Source organism: Hoplias malabaricus, chromosome 5 (assembly GCF_029633855.1).
Source record: "Hoplias malabaricus isolate fHopMal1 chromosome 5, fHopMal1.hap1, whole genome shotgun sequence".
Taxonomy (NCBI): Eukaryota; Metazoa; Chordata; class Actinopteri; order Characiformes; family Erythrinidae; genus Hoplias; species Hoplias malabaricus.
This window is the reverse complement of record NC_089804.1, coordinates 20,894,068-20,919,388: the sequence shown is the minus strand read 5'-3', so window position 1 is coordinate 20,919,388 and position 25,321 is coordinate 20,894,068. Positions and strand designations below refer to the sequence as shown.

At 45.9% G+C, this 25,321-nt stretch overlaps 1 protein-coding gene across 5 annotated transcripts in view; it reads left to right on the top strand.

Moving 5' to 3' along the window:
* dock3 (dedicator of cytokinesis 3) overlaps positions 1-25,321 on the top strand; it is a 196,010-nt gene that overhangs the window by 41,187 nt on the left and 129,502 nt on the right. For all 5 annotated transcript variants that reach the window (XM_066670399.1, XM_066670400.1, XM_066670397.1 and 2 more), the window contains exons 2-3: positions 9,645-9,728; positions 18,604-18,644. In XM_066670399.1, coding sequence (XP_066526496.1) covers positions 9,645-9,728; positions 18,604-18,644 — 125 coding nt within the window. The remainder of the gene's footprint in view (positions 1-9,644; positions 9,729-18,603; positions 18,645-25,321) is intronic.

The window sequence follows — 25,321 nt, the reverse complement described above, 5'->3', positions numbered from 1 at the left end:
GTGGTTTCTTGTGTAATGTGTGTGAGAGCCGGACTATATGCCGGAGCACTGGTCTCTATTTGTAGAAATGGATGGATTAACACTGTATGCAGCTGGCAGCTTATGTTAACACTGTCTGTGCTGAACTTACTTTAACAGAATACATCCGTTTGGTCCTCTTTGATCTTTTTATAGCGCTATAGATACAGCCCAGAGCCATAAATGACATACATACTCAGTGTTCACACCAGACTAATATCAGCAGGGCTGAATACTGGGAGATAAATGAATGAGTCTGGTCCCATTGTGTAACAAATCTGGCCTGAAATAGCACTGCGTTGCTTGTAGCACTGTACATGAAGTAAAGCAAGAGATGTGATGTTTCTGTATCTACTGAATATGAAGATCTAGGTCATGATTTGTTCTGAAATTAGACGAAGGCTCTGTGTTTCCAACACAATAATAGTGCGACATATTGTGCCACAACACAGCCCCCTTCCTGGAAAAGCACTTGGCATCACAGCAGAGTCCTCTCAGCTGATTCCTGTAGCTTCTCTTGTCTTCTCTTCTCTGAAACATTGTACAGTTAAATATAAGGCAATTGTGTTGACTGGGTGTTGGTTTAAATACCAATAATACACGTAGAAATGACTGGGATTTACAAATGACTTTTATTCAGCTGCTAAAATACCAGTCTAAACTGATTGGTACCTGTGTCTGCGTGGGTTTCCTCCGGGTGACTGTCTGTGAGGAGTGTGGTGTGTTCTCTCTGTGTCTGCGTGGGTTTCCTCCGGGTGACTGTCTGTGAGGAGTGTGGTGTGCTCTCCCTGTGTCTGCGTGGGTTTCCTCCGGGTGACTGTCTGTGAGGAGTGTGGTGTGTTCTCCCTGTGTCTGTGTGGGTTTCCTCCGGGTGACTGTCTGTGAGGAGTGTGGTGTGTTCTCCCTGTGTCTGTGTGGGTTTCCTCCGGGTGACTGTCTGTGAGGAGTGTGGTGTGTTCTCCCTGTGTCTGTGTGGGTTTCCTCTGGGTGACTGTCTGTGAGGAGTGTGGTGTGTTCTCCCTGTGTCTGTGTGGGTTTCCTCCGGGTGACTGTCTGTGAGGAGTGTGGTGTGTTCTCCCTGTGTCTGTGTGGGTTTCCTCCGGGTGACTGTCTGTGAGGAGTGTGGTGTGTTCTCCCTGTGTCTGTGTGGGTTTCCTCCGGGTGACTGTCTGTGAGGAGTGTGGTGTGTTCTCCCTGTGTCTGTGTGGGTTTCCTCCGGGTGACTGTCTGTGAGGAGTGTGGTGTGTTCTCTCTGTGTCAGCGTGGGTTTTCTTCCAGGTAACTGTCTGTGAGGAGTGTGGTGTCTTCTCTCTTTGTCAGCGTGGGTTTCCTCCGGGTGACTGTCTGTGAGGAGTGTGGTGTGTTCTCTCTGTGTCTGCGTGGGTTTCCTCCGGGTGACTGTCTGTGAGGAGTGTGGTGTGTTCTCTCTGTGTCAGCGTGGGTTTTCTTCCAGGTAACTGTCTGTGAGGAGTGTGGTGTCTTCTCTCTGTGTCAGCGTGGGTTTCCTCCGGGTGACTGTCTGTGAGGAGTGTGGTGTGTTCTCTCTGTGTCTGCATGGGTTTCCTCCGGGTGACTGTCTGTGAGGAGTGTGGTGTGTTCTCCCTGTGTCTGCGTGGGTTTCCTCCGGGTAACTGTCTGTGAGGAGTGTGGTGTCTTCTCTCTGTGTCAGCGTGGGTTTCCTCCGGGTGACTGTCTGTGAGGAGTGTGGTGTGTTCTCTCTGTGTCAGCGTGGGTTTCCTCCGGGTGACTGTCTGTGAGGCGTGTGGTGTGTTCTCTCTGTGTCAGCGTGGGTTTCCTCCGGGTGACTGTCTGTGAGGCGTGTGGTGTCTTCTCTCTGTGTCTGCGTGGGTTTCCTCTGGGTGACCGTCTGTGAGGAGTGTGGTGTCTTCTCTCTGTGTCAGCGTGGGTTTCCTCCGGGTGACTGTCTGTGAGGAGTGTGGTGTGTTCTCTCTGTGTCAGCGTGGGTTTCCTCCGGGTGACTGTCTGTGAGGCGTGTGGTGTCTTCTCTCTGTGTCTGCATGGGTTTCCTCCGGGTGACTGTCTGTGAGGAGTGTGGTGTGTTCTCTCTGTGTCTGCGTGGGTTTCCTCCAGGTGACTGTCTGTGAGGAGTGGCTGTTGGACCCACTGCAACCCTTAAATGTATAAGCGCTTACAGATAATGAATGAATGAATGGTTGGTTCTCAATCTTACTGTCGGTCCAAGCTTTTTACCAACAACAGAAAAAGTTGAAGCCCAAATAACCCAAGACACGTATAAACTGCCCTCTACAGGTGTAACAGCACCAAGACCCTCATCTCAGTAGGTTTTCATTTACATTCTCATTGTTTCCACACTCTGAAACCCATCAGCTGTGGGGAACAGCTGTGACGAATGTAAATAAATCTGATCAGGTCTCTTTGGCTATGATTTAGACATTTGTCCAGACTGAGCCTCAGACCGAGGCATGGAAGTGGTAGAGGTGTCTGTGTGGCGGCTGGTTTCTGATGATTTTGTCCTCAGGCAGGAATTAACTGGTCCTCTTAAAATTCCCTGTGGAAAAAGGCAGTGCAATTCAGGCTTTAAACAAAACTACAGTCAAGAGAAGTGCACTCATAACTGTGACTATTCATTTATTAAAAAGTTTCAGTGAAATGTCAGGAAAGAAAAGCATGTCCTTTTTGTCTGAATGTTTTATTTCAGAAAATTAAAAGCCCAAAGTTTTCCTTTTTGTTCCTGAGTGTGAGGTTAGGTTTAGGGTTAAGTGTAGCCTTAATTAGCTACATTTATCATTGTGTCTATGGAAATTACTGACAATGTGTGTGTGTGTGTGTGTGTGTGTGTGTGTGTGTGAGAGACAGAGAAAGAGAGAGAGAGAGAGAGAAAGAGAGAGGGAGTGGGGTGTTTATCTCTCTCCAGGACATAGTAACTGCTCTCTCTGTAATTGTGTGTTGTCTTGGTGTGGTTCTGTGGTGCAGTAATAATTATATTATTTAGATTTGATCATTGTATTTATTACTGACTTTTCTGATGTAGTCTTAAATTTTTTTACCCGTTTTATCCAACGCCGGGATCAGACCACAATATTTTGGTGTTTCATGCCGCTCACTGTGTCAGATTAGAGCTATAAATCAGTGCCGTGTCTTGGTCGGGAGACGGCGTGAGTTCTGACGTCATCGGGGAGGCGGGTCAAGAAACGTCGGCCTCCTCCAGTGAGAATTCAGTGTTTTAGCTTTAAATCTTGTTTGTGTGTGTGTGTGACGTTATGCCACGTAGCTGGAGTTCTTACCTCAAACACTGACGGAAATAATCCTGTCCAGTCCAGAGTCTACCTGGAATCATGGGGCGCAAGGCGGGAACACACCCTGGAGGGGGCGCCAGTCCTTCACAGGGCAACACACACTCACACACTCACACACTCACAGCTATGGGAGCTTTTGAGTCTCCAATCCACCTACCAACGTGTGTTTTTGGACTATGGGAGGAAACACACGCAGACACAGGGAGAACACACCACACTCCTCACAGACAGTCACCTGGAGGAAACCCACACAGACACAGAGAGAACACACCACATTCCTCACAGACAGTCACCTTGAGGAAACCCACACAGACACAGGGAGAACACACCACACTCCTCACAGACAGTCACCCGGAGGAAATCCACGCAGACACAGGGAGAACACACCACACTCCTCACAGACAGTCACCCGGAGGAAACCCACGCAGACACAGGGCGAACACACCACACTCCTCACAGACAGTCACCCGGAGGAAACCCACGCAGACACAGGGAGAACACACCACACTCCTCACAGACAGTCACCAGGAGGAAACCCAAGCAGACACAGGGAGAACACATCACACTCCTCACAGACAGTCACCCAGAGGAAACCCAAGCAGACACAGGGAGAACACATCACACTCCTCACAGACATTCACCTGGAGGAAACCCACACAGACACAGAGAGAACACACCACACTCCTCACAGACACTCACCCGGAGGAAACCCACGCAGACACAGAGAGAACACACCACACTCCTCACAGACAGTCACAGCCAATTCATCAGGAAGGTTTTTTCTTTTTTACACTGAGGAACCCTCTTCTCTGAACCAGAGCCGTTACACAGAATACTCCCCCGTGGTTTGAGCCTCCTGAGGCGAGCTCCACACATGTCCTCCACCCCGAGAGGGCACAGAAGATGGATGCCAGCTCTCTGTGGGCAAATGGCCCATTCAGTTCATTTGCTGTGGGGCCGGCAGTCTGCCTGCTCTGGGAATGAGGGTCCAGGGTGTTTGGATAAAATAGACTTCGGATGAGAGCATCACTAAACGCAGTGTGCAACAGCTGCTCCGTTCGTGTCTCATCGATTCGCTTTCCTGTCTTCCTCGGGCTGTTTGAGAGCGTGTTGCGTCGAGGTCCGTGTCAGAGATTGTGGAGAGCGCTGTCCTCTGGCCCTGGAGCGAACGTTTGGTGCTGTACCAGACTGGGATTTATGTGTGGAGCGAGGGTTAAGGGCAGAAATTAAGAGCGGCGTTGTGAGAATGTTGGGATCAATGCTTTGTTTTTCTCAAGGCTAAATCTTCATTAGTTGGAGAAGGCTTTCTCTCTGAAAACACTTCTCCTCGCTCGCCTCGTATGGTGCCCTCAGCTGTGAGTCAGGGCTGTGGAAGTCATTAAGGTCCTCCAGTGATGCTGGCATCTGTTTCTTATCCACTAATTATGAGCCATGTCTCTTAAGTGCTTCTCCTAATGAAGGTCTTATCTCTCCATCGCTGTTCTTTCACTCTTTATACACGTCCTGGTTGTCTGTGTGCAATCAAATTATACCAGGTTTGTGTGTGTGTGTGTGAGAGAGAGAGAGAGAGAGAGAGAGAGAGAGAGAGAGAGAGAGAGAGAGAGAGAGAGAGAGAGAAAGAAAGAGAGAGAGAGAAATAGAGAGAGAGAGAGAGAGAAAGAGAGAGAGAGAGAGAGTGTCAGAGATAGAATTTTGTTTCTGTTTCTGAAGAAATTCCATATTGATCTCTGTCAGTCTCTCTGTCTATCTAGCTGACAATGTAGGTGTGTGTGTGTGTGTGTGTGTGTGTGTGTGTGTGTGAGAGAGAGAGAGAGAGAGAGAGAGAGAGAGAGAGAGAGAGAGAGAGAGAGAGAAATTGGTAAAATGAGCTCTGTCTCTGTATGGAGGCTCTTCTCTACAGAATCAGACAGCTCATACCCTAAGGGCCATTAAACACACTGCCATCTAGTGTTGAACTGCAGTCCTGCAGCTTTAATGAGGGAATCAGGAACAAACAAGGCCCTGTTCAGTAACAACGCTGGGTTTACAAATCTGTTCAGTGGTTCACTGTGGTGTGTGTATAAATCTGCATTTTTAATAATAGACTGTGTGTCTACACATTCTTCCAGTGTGTAATGTACTTGTGTAACAGTCTCCCCTTCGCTGCTGCGCTGATGTCGCTGATATCGCTTGACAGGCCAAACATTTTAATGGGACAGAAGGCTTTGCCTTTGGGGCTGTGGTGTCCTTTAAGTAAGGAGTGTGTTCATGCAGAGCTAATACGGACGTGAGTTTTGTTATATGTCATCTCCGCTGCTTTGGTGTGGCCTGTGTTAACGTCTGCATCGGCTCTAATCATCAGAGAGTGATGTGAGTGGGCCGCCGTTGTGTTAAGGTTGAGTTAAAGTGTGTGTGAAGTGTGTGTTAAGTCTGATGACTGTTGTACTGGCCTGTTTCTCGTCTCGCTGGAGGCTGGACTTTTACAGAGGATAGTGCAGTGTACCCGTCACAGCTCTGCCTTTGAATCGCACTAATCACAACACACACACACAAGACACACTGCCACGGACGCTGGTGCTGGCAGGCACTGTAGCGAATGCTAATTTGACAAGCCATTTGCCTTAATTAAAATGTAATCCCTTTCTCAGGCCATGTTGTTTTCTCTCTCTCTCTCTCTCTCTCTCTCTCTCTCTCAGTGTGTGTTGCTGTTGTATCTGATGTCAGACCAAAATAGCTCATCACAGAGTAACTGATTGAGCTGTGGTTGCACCGAAATCATACAGCACCCTTTAATTATTTTATTCCCACTCCAAACAGTGCATGTCTGAGGAGATCCAGTACATGAACATGGAGTTTTCAGAGCTAGGGTTTTGAAGACATAGACAAGACATAAACAATGGGACTCCCAGCATCTATCTATGAGGAGTGTGGTGTGTTCTCCCTGTGTCTGTGTGGGTTTCCTCCGGGTGACTGTCTGTGAGGAGTGTGGTGTGTTCTCCCTGTGTCTGCGTGGGTTTCCTCCGGGTGACTGTCTGTGAGGAGTGTGGTGTGTTCTCCCTGTGTCTGCATGGGTTTCCTCCGGGTGACTGTCTGTGAGGAATGTGGTGTGTTCTCCCTGTGTCTGTGTGGGTTTCCTCAGGGCTCTCTGGTTTTTCCCACGCTCTGGTTGGTAGGTGGAGTGGCAGTGTGCCATTTTTCACAGCAGTGGTTCAGAGAGCTGGTCCCGATGGACACTGTGCATTTTAGAGATCCTCCAGCTCCCAGCACATCTGATAGAAGCAATGAGCTAATGAACAAATCCTTCACTAGTGAGAGTGTGTGACTGAGGTCCAGTGATTCTGGGTCGGCTCTGGACCCACCACAACACTGATCAGGATGAAGGGCTTACAGAAGATGAATGAATGAATGAATGTAGACTACATGTCCAACTTTTGTAGACATCCTTTACTATTTGAGTTTTCAATTTCTGCAGAATGTGCCCCCAGCCACTCACCTTTAGGAACTGCTCCACAGGAGGGTGCTATTCAGTTCTCTGCATCAAAGACACTGATACATAGTGACACAAACAGTTGTAATCCTTGGTCTTTTTCAGTAAAAAGACAATACAGAGGAAACCTCGTTGTGTCGCAGCCGGTGAAGTCTTTCTTCGTCTACAGTCGATGTTTTCGGACGTGTCCCTCTTGTAATGGTGTTTTGATTCATTTTCTCCCGATAGATTTCTGTCAGCAGTCCTTCAAGTGCTTTCTTGGAACTTGCAGCAGACGAATTCAAATAAGCATTAAATATTAAAGTGGAGCCTTTGAAGACGGATTAGAAATGGCATGATGTCATCAGAAGGAGTAAATGAACGAGATAAACACTTGAGACGGCATCTCCCTGCCTGTGTATTAAATCAGATGGTTCTGCACTTGAAAAGCAGCACTAAGCAGGATTACTACACTCCGCGTGGTCCGTCTGCTGAGGAGGGGATGCTCATGATAAAGATAAAGTGAGCATCAAGGAACAACAGCGGACACTTCTCCTGTTCGTGTGTTCTGTTTAGAAAAACATTGCCTGTAGTATGAGATGCTCTGGAACAGCTGCACATGAGCCTGAAGCCACCAGGCCCAGTGTTGCGCGTGGGACACAGGATACAAACACCTCCAGCACTGGATAGTCCCATCCAGTACCTTTGGGATGAGGTAGAGTGGGGTTAATGATCCAGAAGCAACCATCCAACACATTTTCTCAAGTCTGAGTGCCATCAGATCCTCACAGCAATGTTCCCGCTAAAATCTAAAATAAAGCCTACGAAGTTGACTACAGTAAATGTGGACAAAGAGGAACTACACCCAAAAAACTCATTTAAATATGAAGCTATTTGAACTTTAAAAACGCTCTGAAGTGTCACAGACGTAGGCAGGGCCCTGCTTTAGTGTTTGTTCCATTTGCATAAACACCGAGGAACGTCCACTCACCGAGGAGAGCAGTGTGGGGACAAGTGGAGGCATCGTAGGAGCACGACACGAGGAGAGTGTCGTCAAGGGTGGCTCGCTGATTTGCATATTGTGACTCCTGCAGCTATAGCAGAGTTGAACCTGAGGGGGGTGCTACAGAGGTGGAAATGACCACAAGAAATGTGTTTTTGGCATTTTATTGGCAGGCAGTTGGCCTTAGCGTTACTCCTCAAAGTGAGGTGACTCTAGACTTTAGTCGGTGAATTTTCATGAGCAAAATCCCCTTAATGTTAATGGAATTTGGGAAATACATCGGGAGTCTATTACTTGTTGGTGACAGCAGCTTTAAGGAATTTATCTGAATTCATTGACACACAGATGAGTCTCCAGACTCCATCTGATCTCGACCTGGCAAAAACAGCACGATGAACGGCAGATGAAAACGGATTTAGAGGCATTTCACTGCAGCTTTGCAGATACTGACTGTTTGACCATTATAATCTCACCCTAATATAATCAGCGTGACTGTGGGTGGCAGATTTCCCAGCGCCAGGCTTATTTCAGCAGAATATAACCCCACTACGCCAGCGGAATTTAATCTGGAGGTGCCTCTGCTCGCTCTGGAACAATTTCATCATGCTCAGGCACACGTATTTATCTTAAAACTGTTCATTAAGACCAATCTCTAATGATTATTTAATGACTTGGAGTCCTGTGCAGACATTCATTTGCATGACTCAGGAAGACAGCTCTGAGATACGCCGCTTTAATGAGCGTTACAGTGAAAAGAAAGCCAGTCCTTCCACTCAGTCGTCGACCATAAGGAATACGCCATTGCGCCCAAATGGTGCCCCTGGGGTTTTTCGTTTCCAGTGGTTTACATAGAGAGAGAGTCTGTACAAAAGTTTCCCCTTTTAAAAAGTGTCGCACCCATTCATGTCTTCACACACTGACCACAGAAAGCAGAGCAGCTGCACATGAGCCAAAGGGAACTCCTGAGCACTGTGTTGTGGAGCTGCGGAACCGTGTTCCCCGGAGTGACCTGCTGGATGAGCTGGAGGGGCTTTTGTGAGCCAGAGCTAATGTACGAAAAAGGACCGTGGTTCCTTTAAAAACAACAAATACACTGATTGTGATCCGGCCTGAATGCTCACAGTGAAAAGGGCTTGAATGCTCACAGTGAACGGAGACCGGAGGAGGCCGGTTCACCCGCAGAATAAAACCCGTCTGTTTCTGCGGTTCTGTGTGTGTTCCACTGCTGTGTGTTGATGAAAGGAAGCTGTAGAGTTCAGTTTGGTGTTGAGTGCAGCTCAGCTCAGCTGCAGCACAGAGAAGACCTGCCTGGGAACGCAGCTTAGCGTAGAACAAAAGGGAACAGTGCTGCGGTACGGGTTGCCAGATCTTTACAAAAGAAGATGCCTTTTCCCAGAAAACACCAGAAGCATTTAGAGGATAAGAATATAGAGGAAAAACAACAGTAGCAACAAACATGTACGTTATGCATTATACAAGAAACGGCAAAAGCCTCCCTAGCTTTTAATGTGCGCTCAAAAACATTGGTCTGATCAAGTCAATATCCACCCTCCTGAGGCTGGGGGCACTGTTTTTTTTTATTATCTTTGTAGAGAAATTGAAGTGGAAGGTAGAGAGGTGTTTTCTATTTAAAAGCATAATGTTCTTGTTCATATTTGTTATAGATAGATAGATTGATAGATAGATTGATAGATAGATTCGTGAAAAGTTACAAGCTGAAGAGCTAATTGTGTTCATGCCTGGTGTTTGATTCAGTCGCATTTGACTCATGAGTCGTATTTCTCAGTGTGCTGCCTCTGTTAACAACATCATGGAGCTGAGTAATAGTGATATTCTGCAGTTTACAGTAAACATCCCTGGATTTCTCTCTCATCCCTCTTCTCTTATCTCTTCTTCACAGTGATCTGCAGCTTCCGGGGCTCCGTGGCTCATGGCCTGACTCTAGAGATCGGAGAGACTGTTCACATCCTGGAAAAGTGTGAGGGTAAGTCACTGTCGGGAAAAATGACTAATAAACAACAACAGAAAAAAGCACTAAATTCTGCGTATTCAGTTTTTAGCGGTTTTCAATATGAGGTGTGTGTGTGTGTGTGTGTTTGCTTGTGTGTGTATGTGTGTGTGTGTGTGTGCTTGTGTGTGTGTGTGTGTGTTTGCTTGTGTGTGTATGTGTGTGTGTGTGTTTGCTTGTGTGTGTGTGCTTGTGTGTGTGTGTGCTTGTGTGTGTGCTTGTGTGTGTGTGTGCTTGTGTGTGTGTGTGCTTGTGTGTGTGTGTGCTTGTGTGTGTGTGTGTTTGTGTTTGTGTGTGTGTGTTTGTGTTTGTGTGTGTGTGTTTGTGTTTGTGAGCATGTGCAAGGAAAGATGAACACAAGACCCACCCAGATATAATCAAACTCACACTGTGTCCTGTGTGTATCATGTTTAAATTAAACCTAGCATTTAGCTTGTTTTATGGCTTGGTTTGTGTGAATGTGTCCCTCTGCTCTACCGCTGGGGTCCAGCGTGTTGATGGGTCATTGATATTCCCGAGACGGTCCTAGGGGATCCTGTCTGGACGTGTTGGCCCTTTGAGATAATGAGTCTGATGGCGACATTAGCTGTGGCCATCTCCCCACCTTCCGTAATGATTTAAACCAAAGCCCACGCACGTTTCTCCCGGGTAAGACCCTGTCAATGAGAAGAGAAACAGCTTCTGTGTGTCTCAGCGCTCGGAGAAAAGTGAGGAGGTGGAAAAGCTGCTGCTGCTGCTGCTACTGGCTTCATTTAACCAAACAGCCAGATAACTGAAAGATGAGGTTAAAATCCAGCTATTGATTACTCTCAACTGTCTTCAGAGCCACTGCGGGAAACGCAGAGTTCAGGAAAGTAATTTTTATGATGGATTTGCACTGGATAGGACATCTCAGTGTAAATAACATAGATGGGAGTGACTACCCTATTTATGCATTGCCTACTGTCCTGAGAACAGCCCACCAACCAAAAATATCCAGCCCTCAGCCGTCAGTGTAATGGGCAAGAAGATGACAAAGTCCTTCACACACTTATTATAACTGTGGTTATAAACAGTGTAATGGTAGAAATGATTGAGTATGATACATGTTCATACCTCATCTATACATCTTATTGTGCACAGAGCTTCCATAAAGTTGCCAGACGTTTCCCTATGACTGAAACGGTCTGTTTGACCGGGACTGAGATATTCTAGTAATAATTAATTTTACCCCATTTCCAAATGTAAAACTAACCGTGTCTGAGTGGGGCTTAATGCTGTTAAAGTTCGCTGCTGGAGAAAACAAGAACCGTGCACAGCTTAGAGAACTTGAATGCCGATTTTAGTTGGTTTAAGCTGGTCTAGTCACCCTACGTTTTCCTAATCACCAACAGCCTTTTCCTGGAAGAGTGTGTGGAGAACGTCTTTAAAAATTGCACAAAGTGTCAAACAAATAAATACAGTGGAATTTGAGTTCCTAACGTGTGTCTATTGATAGTCAGAAAACATGTTATTTCTTACTAATTGAAGGAATAAGGTTTAAAAGACCCCCCCCCCCCCCCCCACCAACGGTGTTGGGAAACTCTAATAGGCGTCTTGCCTGTGACGTAGATGGTGGACAACAACTCTAGAAGCTGCACTTAATTTAATGCAAATTGAGAAAAAGGTGTGTTGTTTTTGGCTGCATACAGTGGAACATCTGTGCACAAATGGCCCAAAGATCCCAAAATATCCAGAAAATTGACTAAATTTGTCAACTTTAAATGGGCACTTTGGAAAGGACCATCCGCTCACTCCGTTATCTGTAGCTCATTTCACTGGCGCTTTTCCAACAATATGGGCATGTAAGGACACCAACGAAAGGTGTTCAAGAGCCTCTGTAACATGGAGGTAAACAGGGTAAAGACACTTACTTCGCCTGTTTTAGTTGGTGTTAGTTAACGTTAGCTTGACTTGCTAAACTCGGTAGCTCAGATTATACTCGGCTACGTAGCTGCATTACGGAGGTTTACACTTCGATCACATTTAGAAGAATAACGGTACCTCTAAATTTGAGTTTAGCTTATTGCTAGGCTATTGTCGTGAATAATGTTGGTTATTTAGCTAGATACTGTCATAACAGTCAGTCATAATGGTGTTTTACCGCGGCGTTGTTCAGCTGTTGTCCACCAGTGACGTCACGGTCGCGTTCAAGAATTTCCGTAGAGAGCTCGGGTTTTTCCGTCAATTTAATAAAATTGTCGGTTTTAAAGCAAATTAAAAAAGACTCTTACTTAGTCTCGGACTGATGCCCATTGCTGAAGCACACATGTGAAAGTGATCCCCAAACCTCACCCATATTATACCCTCCCATACTCGAAAACTAGTGTATATTATTTAACTATTCATTTTTCATATTTCACTATCACTTCCCTCTTGTAATTAGCCTCAGGCTCAAGATATGACTTTTTACCTCAGCCTTTTCAACCCCTATGTGAGTCTCTGAGAGAAAGGCAAGTTGCCGTATGTCACTGGTTAAAGGTCAGTCAGAGAATTTTCATCTGATCTCTTTGACGATCACTTACTCTGACCGTGACCGTGGTCTGACATTTGAGGCCTTCGGGAGCGGAGATGGCAGCCGAACTCAGAGCCCGCTCCCCTGCCTCCAGCGATGTGCTGCCGCTCAAGTGCCACAGGAATATGTTTCCATCTGTGAAAGTGCCCTTTGCTCTTGACATCAAGGAGAAGGTTTTTTGTTGACTCCTCTCATTCACACGTCTCTGTTTCACCGCTGTGGGAAACACTGTGACGTTCTGTGGAAACGACAGCATTATTTTTGCTGCATTGTCACCAAAGGTTATTGATCAGTTTTTCAAAATGGTTTAGATCTCCTTCCTTCAGTACTTGCAGATCTATGAATGTGCAGTTAGTCCTCCCACACCTCTGCGTGTCCCCTGTAGCTTTAAAGCCCCACCCCATGATGTGTTGGGATTGGTTACTTAGGCGTGTGAGGTATGAACCCCTGTCTGTCTGAATCTGTGTTTCTGAGGCTGATACCATTGTTAAGATCCGCATGTCACTGACACCCTTTGGAACCCAGGACTCTCCAGCATTAAAGCACAATCAGATTTTTCATTGTTGCCCAGTATTGCGATGATAAGCAGTGTGTTTCTGAACCGACAGAAAGCTTCTGCAGGTCAGGGGATAAGCTGTGAGGCAGTAGGTGAGATAAGCGTGGCCACTGGCCTCGGGACAGGGAATAATCACAGCTCAGATTCCAGGGGTGAGCAGTTCACTGAGCTCATTGATTGTTTGCTCGCCGTCCCATGCTTGTGCAGTAATGGATGCCTGTGAAATCGAAGACTTTAAAACATTCAGAGTCTGATCTCTCATTGGACGGTGGATGGAGGGCCAAAGTAAAGCATCGTTAAAGCGTTTCTACCGGCCCTGAGCAAGTTTAAGTGAAAGTTAAAACCAGTCATAAAACAAACATAAGTTGTGCACACACAGAAAAAGTGCAGAGCAGCTGCACATGAGTTTGAGTTCACCACGGACAGCGCCAAACGTCAGCTAGAGGATTATAAAGCCCCCAGTGTTGGGTTTTGAGTTCTCTGAAGTGATGGAGCTCCATTCAACACCTTCCATCATTAATACATCGTCAATCGAATGCCAGGAAATCCTCACAGCAATGTTCCAACAATTTTTTAAAGACTTCCTGGAAGAACAGAAGTTAGACTACATTCACGTTATCAGCCCAAAGTTGGGAGGGCTGTGTGGACACGTCAAATCTGAGTTTGTCGAATCAGATTGGAGTCACTTTCATATGTGTCCTAGACTGGATATGCTTCCATTTTGTGGGCCTGCGACATGAATGTGAACTGCCAGATCTGATTTCCTGTGTCTTTTTGCCTATACTCTCACGCTTAGTGTTAGCACCTCCATCAACGACAGCATGGCAGAACAACTGGAGAGACTGGGGCTACATCCCAAATAGCACTATGCTCACTAAATAGTGCACTACACACATTATAAAACTAAAACTACTACACTCAGGTTGGGGGCCTTAGTTCGACTGGAAGGTGGAAGGTGTATTTTATGACCCACAGTGTGCACTACATAGGGTGGAGGGAGACTCTAGGCGCAGCAGAACAAGCCTTTTGTTGCTTCCTTGTCCTAATCATGTAGAGCCTACAAACTGTTTTCAGAACCATTTTTTAGAAAGAGATTCATTGATAATTTGAAAATCTGAATTGATGACTGAGGCTTGTAAAGCTGCAATTATACAACGTCAACATCACGTTTTGTCAGTTACATAATCAAAAAACACACACAAGTTTGACCGGGAGAGCATATATTTAGCAACTATTACAAAGTGTATCTGAAGTGCTGAACACTCAACACCAAAAAGGAGGAAAAACAGAAAGAGAGTGTGTCATCCCTCAGGTCCAGAGAGTGTGAGAGAACAAGCCTCACTTTATGACAGACACGCCGCCGTCGTAAGTGTGAATAAGAGCGGAGAGCTGACAGAGTGGCTGCCTGTAGTTGGAGACACATGCGGCATTTCATCAGCTGTCACTCACCTCGCACGCTCTCAGTTCTCTCACGGCTCTCGCACAACTTCGCCTTCAACTGAGAATCACACCATCCACCAGAGGGACGAATCAAGCCTGTTGCCTACAGCGAGCCTCAGGAACCTGCACCTACACACAGCTTTCAGCTCCGCTTTTCACAAGCTTTGCTCATGATGCGGTAGACAGTGGAGCCACCTTAAAAGAATACTTCTCTGTCTCAGAGTGTGATCACATAAGGGTGCAATAACGGCTCGATTCATTCATTCACCCCTCTTCTGAGACTGCTTCGTCCTGATCAGGGTTAAGATGTGTCCAGAGTCAACCAGGAGACAGTGGATGGAACACAGGAACATATTCAAACCTGTTTACAGTTTCACTCAGTCACCCAGTCACTCACACCTGTGGACAGTTTCACTCAGTCACCCTGTCAATCACACACTCACACCTGTGGACACTTTCTTTAACACACTCACCCAGACACTCACACACACCACACCTGTGGACAGTTTCAATCAGTCACCCAGTCACTCACACACTCACACCTGTGGATAGTTTCACACACTCACTCAGTCACTCACACACTCACACCTGTGGACACTTTCTTTAACACACTCACCTGTCACTCACACACTCACACCTGTGGATAGTTTCACACACTCACTCAGTCAGTCACACACTCACACCTGTGGACACTTTCAATAACACACTCACCCAGTCACTCACACACTCACACCTGTGGATAGTTTCACACACTCACCCAGTCACTCATACACTCACCCAGTCACTCACACCTGTGGATAGTTTCACACACTCACTCAGTCACTCACACCTATGGACACTTTCTTTAACACACTCACCCAGTCATTCACACACTCACACCTGTGGATAGTTTCACACACTCACCCAGTCACTCATACACTCACCCAGTCACTCACACCTGTAGATAGTTTCACACACTCACCCAGTCACTCACACACTCACACCTGTGGATAGTTTCACACACTCAGTCACTCACACCTGTGGATAGTTTCACACACTCACCCAGTCACTCACACACTCACACCTGTGGATAGTTTCACACACTCACTCAGTCACTCACACCTGTGGACACTTTCTTTAACACACTCACCCAGTCACTCACACCTGTGGATAGTTTCACAGACTCACCCAGTCACTCACACCTGTGGATAGTTTCACACACTCACCCAGTCACTCACACACTCACACCTGTGGATAGTTTCACACACTCACCCAGTCACTCACACACTCACACCTATGGATAGTTTCACACACTCACCCAGTCACTCACACACTCACACCTGTGGATAGTTTCACACACTCACCCAGTCACTCACACACTCACCCAGTCACTCACACCTGTGGACAGTTTCACTCAGTCACCCTGTCACTCACACACTCACACCTGTGGACACTTTCTTTAACACACTCACCCAGACACTCACACACACCACACCTGTGGACAGTTTCAATCAGTCACCCAGTCACTCACACACTCACACCTGTGGATAGTTTCACACACTCACTCAGTCACTCACACACTCACACCTGTGGACACTTTCTTTAACACACTCACCTGTCACTCACACACTCACACCTGTGGATAGTTTCACACACTCACTCAGTCACTCACACACTCACACCTGTGGATAGTTTCACACACTCACTCAGTCACTCACACCTGTGGACACTTTCTTTAACACACTCACCCAGTCATTCACACACTCACACCTGTGGATAGTTTCACACACTCACCCAGTCACTCATACACTCACCCAGTCACTCACACCTGTGGATAGTTTTACACACTCACCCAGTCACTCACACACTCACACCTGTGGATAGTTTCACACACTCACTCAGTCACTCACACCTGTGGACACTTTCTTTAACACACTCACCCAGTCACTCACACACTCACACCTGTGGACACTTTCTTAAACACACTCACCCAGTCACTCACACAATCACACCTGTGGATAGTTTCACACACTCACCCAGTCACTCACACCTGTGGATAGTTTCACACACTCACCCAGTCACTCACACACTCACACCTGTGGATAGTTTCACACACTCACCCAGTCACTCACACCTGTGGACACTTTCTTTAACACACTCACCCAGTCACTCACACACTCACACCTGTGGATAGTTTCACACACTCACCCAGTCACTCACACCTGTGGATAGTTTCACACACTCACCCAGTCACTCACACCTGTGGATAGTTTCACACACTCACCCAGTCACTCACACACTCACACCTGTGGACACTTTCTTTAACACACTCACCCAGTCACTCACACCTGTGGATAGTTTCACACACTCACCCAGTCACTCACACCTGTGGATAGTTTCACACACTCACCCAGTCACTCACACCTGTGGATAGTTTCACACACTCACCCAGTCACTCACACCTGTGGATAGTTTCACACACTCACCCAGTCACTCACACACTCACACCTGTGGACACTTTCTTTAACACACTCACCCAGTCACTCACACACTCACACCTGTGGATAGTTTCACACACTCACCCAGTCACTCACACCTGTGGATAGTTTCACACACTCACTCAGTCACTCACACACTCACACCTGTGGATAGTTTCACACACTCACCCAGTCACTCACACACTCACACCTATGGATAGTTTCACACACTCACCCAGTCACTCACACACTCACACCTGTGGACACTTTCTTTAACACACTCACCCAGACACTCACACACTCACACCTGTTGACACGTACTTTAACACACTCATCTAGTCATTCACACACACTACACCTGTGGATAGTTTCACACACTCACCCAGTCACTCACACACTCACCCAGTCACTCACACACTCACTCAGTCACACACAGACTCACCCAGTTACTCACACACTCACACCTGTGGAGAGTTTCACATACTCACCCAGTCACACACTCACTTACCCAGTCACTCACACACACTCAAGCCTGTGGATATTTTCACACACTCACTCAGTCACTCACACACACCTTTGGACAGTGTGAATTGTTGAGATGAACGTACTGACCCCACTCTTATTTGTGTGATATTTTCAGCTCTGTTCTTTGTTACTAGATTAATGCAGTGTGTAAATAACAGTGAGTCTACAGCATCTCTGCAGGGAGGGCTCTCGTCGTTTCTGGAACTAATGACGTAAACAGAAAGAGATGATGGTCTCTCCTAATGTTGACTGGCAACCACTTAATTTTGTAGTTAATTTCTGCCCTGGTCAAAAGCAGTAAGAGAGCGGGATTGTGGGTGATTAATCGAGCAGGTGCTGGGGGTTTGGGACAGATGGTCGCAGGTGCATGCAGCCAGCCGCTCATGAATATTTTCTGCTGTTGTCACAGTCATTTACTGGCAAATGAACAAATGAACACATTAAGTCATCAGCAGAACGGGGTCTGAACAGCATGACGTTTCCAAATCAATGGAGGAAATCTCTCCTGGTCAAGAACCGGAGCTTTTTACTGTCAGATGAAATCTATCTATCTATCTATCTCTATCTCTATCTCTCTCTCTCTATCTCTATCTCTATCTCTCTCTCTATCTCTACCTCTATCTCTATCTCTATCTCTCTATCTCTCTCTCTCTCTCTCTCTCTCTCTCTCTCTCTCTCTCTGCCTTTTCTCTTACCTTCCAGTCCCAAGCCCACTTCTCTAACAATTAGGCCGCTCAAAATCTAATTAAAAGCTTGTCTTATTTACATCAGGACTGAGATGGACACATGAGACAAACTCTATTCAGGGTGGTGTGTGTGTGGGGTGGGGTGGGGGGGTCATTCTCAGGGACAGACAACCAACACACACTGCGCAGTGACAGATAATCTACAGTCTCGGAGGTGGGAGTGTATCACAGAGCAGACAGTGAGAGGACACGCTTTTTAAAAACGACTGGAAGACGCTGCACATGAGGTCGGCAGCCACCCCTGTCTCCGGCTGTAAACCTGGATCATGTGAACGACTTCAGCAGCCGTCTGACGCCTCTTGCTGCATGAGCTCCTGCTTTAGCGCCTTGAAAGCTGGTTTTAAGTACGGCTCAGGAAGCTTATCCTGCCGGATCTGAACAGGATCGACCGTGTGCTTGGCTTTTAGGATCTGGAAATATGATCCTGACGTATATGTACCGACATTTAAGTTTATTTAGATAAAAACCTTCAAAGACAATCTCGAACAAGCCTTGAACTGATTTATCTGTGTAACTTGTTTACCTTGTATAACCAGTTGTTTATTTTTTTTTTAAATGTGTTTGTCCTAACCCTTATGTTATCTTTCTGTTTCAGGATGGTTCCGAGGGTTCTCCACTAAAAAGCCCACCGTCAAGGTAAAGAGAATAACGTTCCTTCATAATTTTCAATGTATAGAGCATTGTGCAAAAGACTTAGACACCTAAGGTTATTGCTATTATTATTTAAAAACAATTCCTCTGGTTGTATACTATTTTATAAAATTTAAATAAATACAGCAGGTTAGTGTCGCAGTCACACAGCTCCAGGGACCTGGAGGTTGTGGGTTTGATTCCTGCTCCGGGTGACTGTCTGTGAGGAGTGTGGTGTGTTCTCTCTGTGTCTGTGTGGGTTTCCTTCAGGTGCTCCGGTTTCCTCCCACTGTCCAAAAACACACGTTGGTAGCTGGATTGGCGACTCAAAAGTGTCAGATTGTGTGTGTGTGTGTGTGTGTGTTGCCCTGTGAAGGACTGGCGCCCCCTCCAGGGTGTATTCCTGCCTTCCGCCCAATGATTCCAGGTAGGCTCTGGACCCACCGTGACCCTGAACTGGGTAAGGGTTACAGATAATGAATGAATGAATGAATTAAATAAATACAAAAACGTCGTAGCTGTGCGGTGAGAGTGTGAAGAACAAAATGTGTGTCCAGATGTTCTCATTGATCGTATGGATTTGTTAAATCAACACAATGAAGTATTCATTAACCGCTGAACCTAGGGAATGGAAGATAACCTCAAACAATTCTGGACCAGCACATTCGCACAGTGAATAAACTCTTACTGTTCAGACAAAGAGCTTTTTAAGTCTAACATTCAGATGTGTTTAAGAAAGTTGCACAGCACTGTGTTCCTCGGACTGAGAACTGATTTCATTCCAATAGAAGGTTAATTCAGATGATGACATCATTTGATTCAGATCCTGAACATTGTAGGTGTCAACACAGGCCTCATACGAGCTGCTGTGGTGTGAGCTAGAACTCTGCAGAAATGCCCATTAATGTGAAGCTTTTGTGAATTACACAGAGGAAGAGTCTACAGCCACGTGTTGGCAATGTTAAAACATTCGGACCACTCTGGCTCCTCGGAGACTGACAGCTTCAAACAGTCTCCCTCGGTCTGACACATTTATTCACGGTCCCGGGATTAACACGAGAAGCGTTAAACACGCTTTCCCTGTAATAGATGTCTTGTTTTTGCGGAAAGCAGCTGGAGCGTAAACCGAAGCCTGATTCTCATTTGCAATATGTTTGTAAATTAGTGCTGTATTTTATAAAACCATTTGCTGTGAAAATGCACTTCTGCATAATGTATTTCAGTCCTATAGATTCCAGGTGGATGCCAAGGTGTCACACAAAAGCACAGAATAGTCCCCGGTGTCTCCTGCATGCCGCAGCATAAGCCATTGTCCTCGGACGTGTTTCTAGTCGCCGCGGTAATAAGCTTTCAGTGGTTGGAAAGAAGAAGCGGTTTGTAAGAAGCTTTAAAAGAGCCTGGCCTCTGTGCTGATGACTATTGTGAGCGGTTGTGTTGCGTCTCTCTGGTGCGACGATAATGTGCACGTCTCTGAAAAGATGGCGAGACGGCGTGAAAGTGGCTTTGGGTTTGTTTTATGCGACGCTGTTTAACCTTACACACTCAGCGCTGGGAAGCAGAGTCGTTACAGACACGCTGCTTCTGCTGCGCTCTTTATTCTGTGTCAGAGAAGTTTCACATGAAGTCAAATGTGTTCTATTGTCATTTAACTGTATAGAGGTTGCACAGATCACAGTGAAATGAAGCAACGTTCCTCGAGGAACTAGGTGCTACATAAAGCAACCCACTCACAATGAAAGCGCTCGAGTGCAAACACGGAACAAGAGAAGGAGCAGTAATGGAAGACAATAACAGTAAAAATAACATATATTAAGGAGGGGAGAGTTGACCAGTCACAGTACACTTTATGTGAGATGTAAGTGAGATAAAGTGCAGGTGCAGGGATTTAATCATTGGACACTAATTAGCAGCTGGAGGAGAGCAGTGATTGTCTCTCTCCGTAGTTCTCCATTTATTAGAAAGAAGTGTTCAAAGGATAAGAGGAACAGTCCAGTGTCCACCTGTGTGTGTGTGTGTGTGTGTTGGGTCTGCAAGGACGTGGAGCTGATCAGAAGCCCTTGTTTCAGGAAAGCGGATACATAAAAAGGAGAACACCCACACACCCCTGTGGAAATTACACACCTTCAGACAGTTTCACACATTCACTTAGTCACTTCCATACACACCCATTCACACCCACACTCACACACAAACAAGAAAACTTCACACTCACCCAGTCACACACCTGTGGACAGTTTCACACACATTTCAGTGAAGCTCTCTGAACGTATGATAATGATATGATACTTTCCTGTATCGTCCCACACCTGAACAACACTAGCCTCATCTCATCCTGTCGTTTCACTCCTGTGCCCCCCCCCCCCCTTCTGTGAGTCTCAGCTCCACTCCATTTGTAGATCTATTTTGACAAATAGTGTTTCGCAGCCTTTTATCAGCAGCTAAAGATGCTCTTTGTGTCTCACCTGCTTTCACCCTGTAGTCGAGAGCTTTGGCGTTTCATCTCCCTGCGGCTAACGCTAACGCTGCAAACACGGAGCTTCTTCACAGAGCGGAACCGTGTAGTAACGTTTTCCCTTTAGGCTTTTTCTGACCTCATTGGACACGGGCAGGGCTTAAGTCCAGGTGAGGTGAGGACACAGCATGTGCCGCAGAGCCTTTTCTGAGATAGCAGAAGTTGTGGAGCGTGGAAATCGGGGTTTAAAGGAGCTTAAATTGCATTGGACACAGCTGTTGGTATCTGTATCACTGCATGGACAGGTATTACACATTCGCCTTGTGTTGTTGCTTTTATTCACTGATAAAATAAAGCAGGGCTGTGAGGGGGTGTGTTGTCCTGATTGAGTGGATCAGACACAGCAGTGCTAAGGTATTTAAACCCCTGAGTGTCATAGCTGGACCAGGCTGAAGGAGTCTGCATGCTTAAGAGCAGCTGCACATGAGTCTAAGGTCTCTAATGCTGTTAGCTAGATGACTGTCAAATACCCAGGCCGTTTTTTAAGTGACGTAGCTTCACCCGATACTTCAGAGATGAGTTGGAGTCGTTATTGTGATCCAGGATTAATCATCTAACATCAGCACTAGAGTTTTCTAATGTTTATGTGGCTGAATGCCATCCAGCCCCCACAGCAATGTTCCAGCATTTGCTCTAAAGCCTTCTCAGAAATGTAGAAGCTGTTGCTGTAGTAAAGGGGAACAAGCTGCCCGCTAATACCCTCCTTTTAATGAGATGTGCTGTAGAGAGATCGGATTAGATTTACGATCTAAACCCCTGCTCGTTTAAATAGAGTGAGCATCAGAGGAGATGCTATACTTCGCTTATATATTTTAAGAGCTAGAATATATTTTTGTTAGCTGTTGAAATAGGTTTTAAAGCTTTTTGGTGGAACATATAATTTTAATTAACACTACATAAATTTTAGGTCATTTTTTTGTTGTATAAAATGACAAATGTCTTTTTTAATTCTACACAGCAGTCTCCTTAAAATGACAAAAGAGTGGGAGAATGTTTGAATTGTGAATTACAAATGTACAGTGTGGGCCATTTATATGGATACACCTTAATAAAATGGGAATAGTTGGTGATATTAACTTCCTGTTTGTGGCACATTAGTACATGGGAGGGGGGAAACTTTTCAAGATGGGTGGCGACCATGGCGGCCATTTTGGATCCAAATGTTTTGTATTTTGGTCAATTACAGTTACAGTTAAGTGTTTATTTAAAGAATAGTTTGTTAATGTCAAATTATTAATATTGAATGTTAACCCGATTTAACCCTTTAAATGCAAACGTATCAAATACCATTTTGAAGTCGGCCATTTTGGAACCAACTTTTATTTTTGCAATGGGTCATGTGCAGCACCTGAAACTACGGATACCGGAAGCCTGTGCTAGCATTTCTCCTGCGGTGTTGCTATCAGTGTGTGAAGAGTGGGAGAAGAGGGTTGCATTGACAATCCAACACAATGGGCAGCACTTTGAACACATTTTATAAGTGGTCAGAAACTTGCAAATAACTCATGAACGAATAAAGTTACGTTAAAACCAGGAAGACCATTGTTTTTCTTGTGAAATTCCCAGTGAGTTTGATGTGTCACATGACCCACATGACCCTCTTCCCATTGAAAAAAACACTGCCCCATAAAGATTGAAGTGTGTTTCACTTTTTCATTAGAAGATGAAAGAGCCACCTCCAAAATCATGTATCATATTTGATACGTTTGCATTTAAAGGGTTAAATCGGGTTAACATGTAATATTAATAATCTGTCATTAACAAACTATTCTTTACATAAACACTTTGTAACTGTAAACTGTAAACAGTTGGATCCAAAATGGCCGCCATGGTCACCACCCATCTTGGAAAGTTTTCCCCCCTCCTATATACTAATGTGCCACAAACAGGAAGTTAATATCACCAACCATTCCCATTTCATTAAGGTGTATCCATATAAATTGTCCCACCCTGTACATTACACAACAAACACTTAAAAACTCATTTTTCCAGCTAATATATCGTTTTCAAGCAAACCAGGGATGTCCAGAAAGAATGACTATCACAGGGCTGACATTTCCAAACAGTTTTCCTTTGTGTGAGCAAAGTTCGCTCCACAGAGAATTGTAAGGTCCAGCTTTCTGCTTCAACTGACCTTTAAAAGTGAATGCTGTGATAATGTTTGAGGAGCCATGGTCCAAATCGCTCAGAGGACCGTGCATCTCCGCCCTCACGAGACCCGGAAATGAAATGACCCAAAAATATAGAAAATATTTTAAAAAAAGAAAGATTATATTCAGAGAGGTGCTGACATTTTTTGATAAGATCACTTTGAAGCAGAGGGCTTCACTTCATTACAGCCGTCCATCTGCTGTTACCGGGAAATGTCAAACGTAGACGAATGGAAGAGCCGCATAAACGTCTCCAGGACTCAGCTGATGATGAGGAGTGCAGTTGTGTGTATTTTCACCTTCTGGTGTTACCACAATAATTCTTCTGAAGGGGCAAACTCCCAATTTTTGTGTGTTTCTGCATCCTCTGTCCATTTGATCAGCTCCATTGACCATACAGGATCACAGCGTAGTTCTACAATTACAGACTAGTCTCCATATGTTGCTCTGCATACTTTGTTAGCTCCTATTCATCCTGCAGTGACACTGACGTGGTGGTGGTGTGTTAGTGTGTGTTGTGCTGGTGTAGAGTGGATCAGACACAGCAGTGCTGCTGGAGTTTTTAAACCCCTCAGTGTCTGGACTGAGAACAGTCCACCGACCAAAAACATCCAGCCGACAGCGTCCTGTGTCACTGATGAAGGACTAGAGGACGAGCGACACACACTGTGCAGCGACAGATGAGCTACTGTCTCTGACTTTACATCTACAAGGTGGACCAACGAGGGAGGAGTGTCTCACAGAGTGGACAGAGAGTGGACACAGGGTTTAAAAACTCCAGCAGCACTGCTGTGTCTGATCCACTCTACACCAGCACAACACACACTAACACACCACCAGCACGTCAGTGTCACTGCGGCGCTGAGAAGACCAGGGTGAAAGGGGCTTAACAAAGTATTAACCACAGTCCGCAATTGTAAAACACCACAGTGCTCCTGTGTGGTCAGTGGCGCTGAGAGTGTTTGTGTACATCACTTTTTAAACAGCTCTGCTTTGTGGTAACTCGCAGGAGGACTTTGCCCGGGGCCTGTGCTCGGTGAGGTATGTGGGCAGCTCAGTCTCCAGCAGGGCACAGGTGTCCAGCTCCATGTGACACTTTACACATTCTTCCAGGTGGGAGCTGAGGGGTGTGTGGCAGTGTCCTCCCCAGGCGTGGGGTCAGTGCCATGTGGCAGCGCTTCAAAGCTTCATGCTGGAGGTGCCCGCCATCCCCTGCCATGTGAGGAGTAGCCTCTTCCCGTGCCAGTCCGAGCTAATCTGCTCTGGAGGTGACACGGTGCTGGCACTGGGCCTGTGCTCATTGTGCCAGCGCCACACTGAGCGAGCCGCGGTGAATAAGGTGGATCCCTCACCGATTACCTGCAAGCGGAGGGACAAGATATACCTGGACATGAGGACAGATTGGTATCCTGTGACACAACCTAGTAAAAAGAAAACAGTGTAAACAAAGCATTAAGTTGGTTGTAAACAAACGTTTGAGGGCTAGCTGCTTGTAAGCTAAATAATGTCATGCTCACGTAAGACACAACGAAGCACACACAAACACACCACCACTACATCAGTGTGACTGCAGCCCTAAGAAAGACCCCCCACTACCAAATCAAATGGATAATGTGTGTAACACACTTAGAAGTAGTTTTTGGAGATGTATCTTTGCATCTTTGCATTAAAATCAAGCAAGAAAACACACATTCGCCTGTTTCTTTCACTACTTTTCACCTATGAAAACAACAGTGTACACTGTGCTGTCACTTCCGCTTCTAAAGAGCCACACAAAGCAGAACCTGGTCCTGAGGTTTCCATCAACAAGAAAACTGTCACAGAATCAGCATTTCTCCCCAGAGCTTGTTTATGAGAAGCTCCAGAAACGTTTATGGACTAAAAATCTAACTCCAAATCCTTCCTCTGCTTTTACAACAACTCAGCACTGATTGGCACTCAGCTAAACTGTGTTTTCTTTAAGCTTCACGTCACTTTCCTGCTGTTCTCCAGGCAGAGCCGTGTGAAATGCAGTGTTAGCT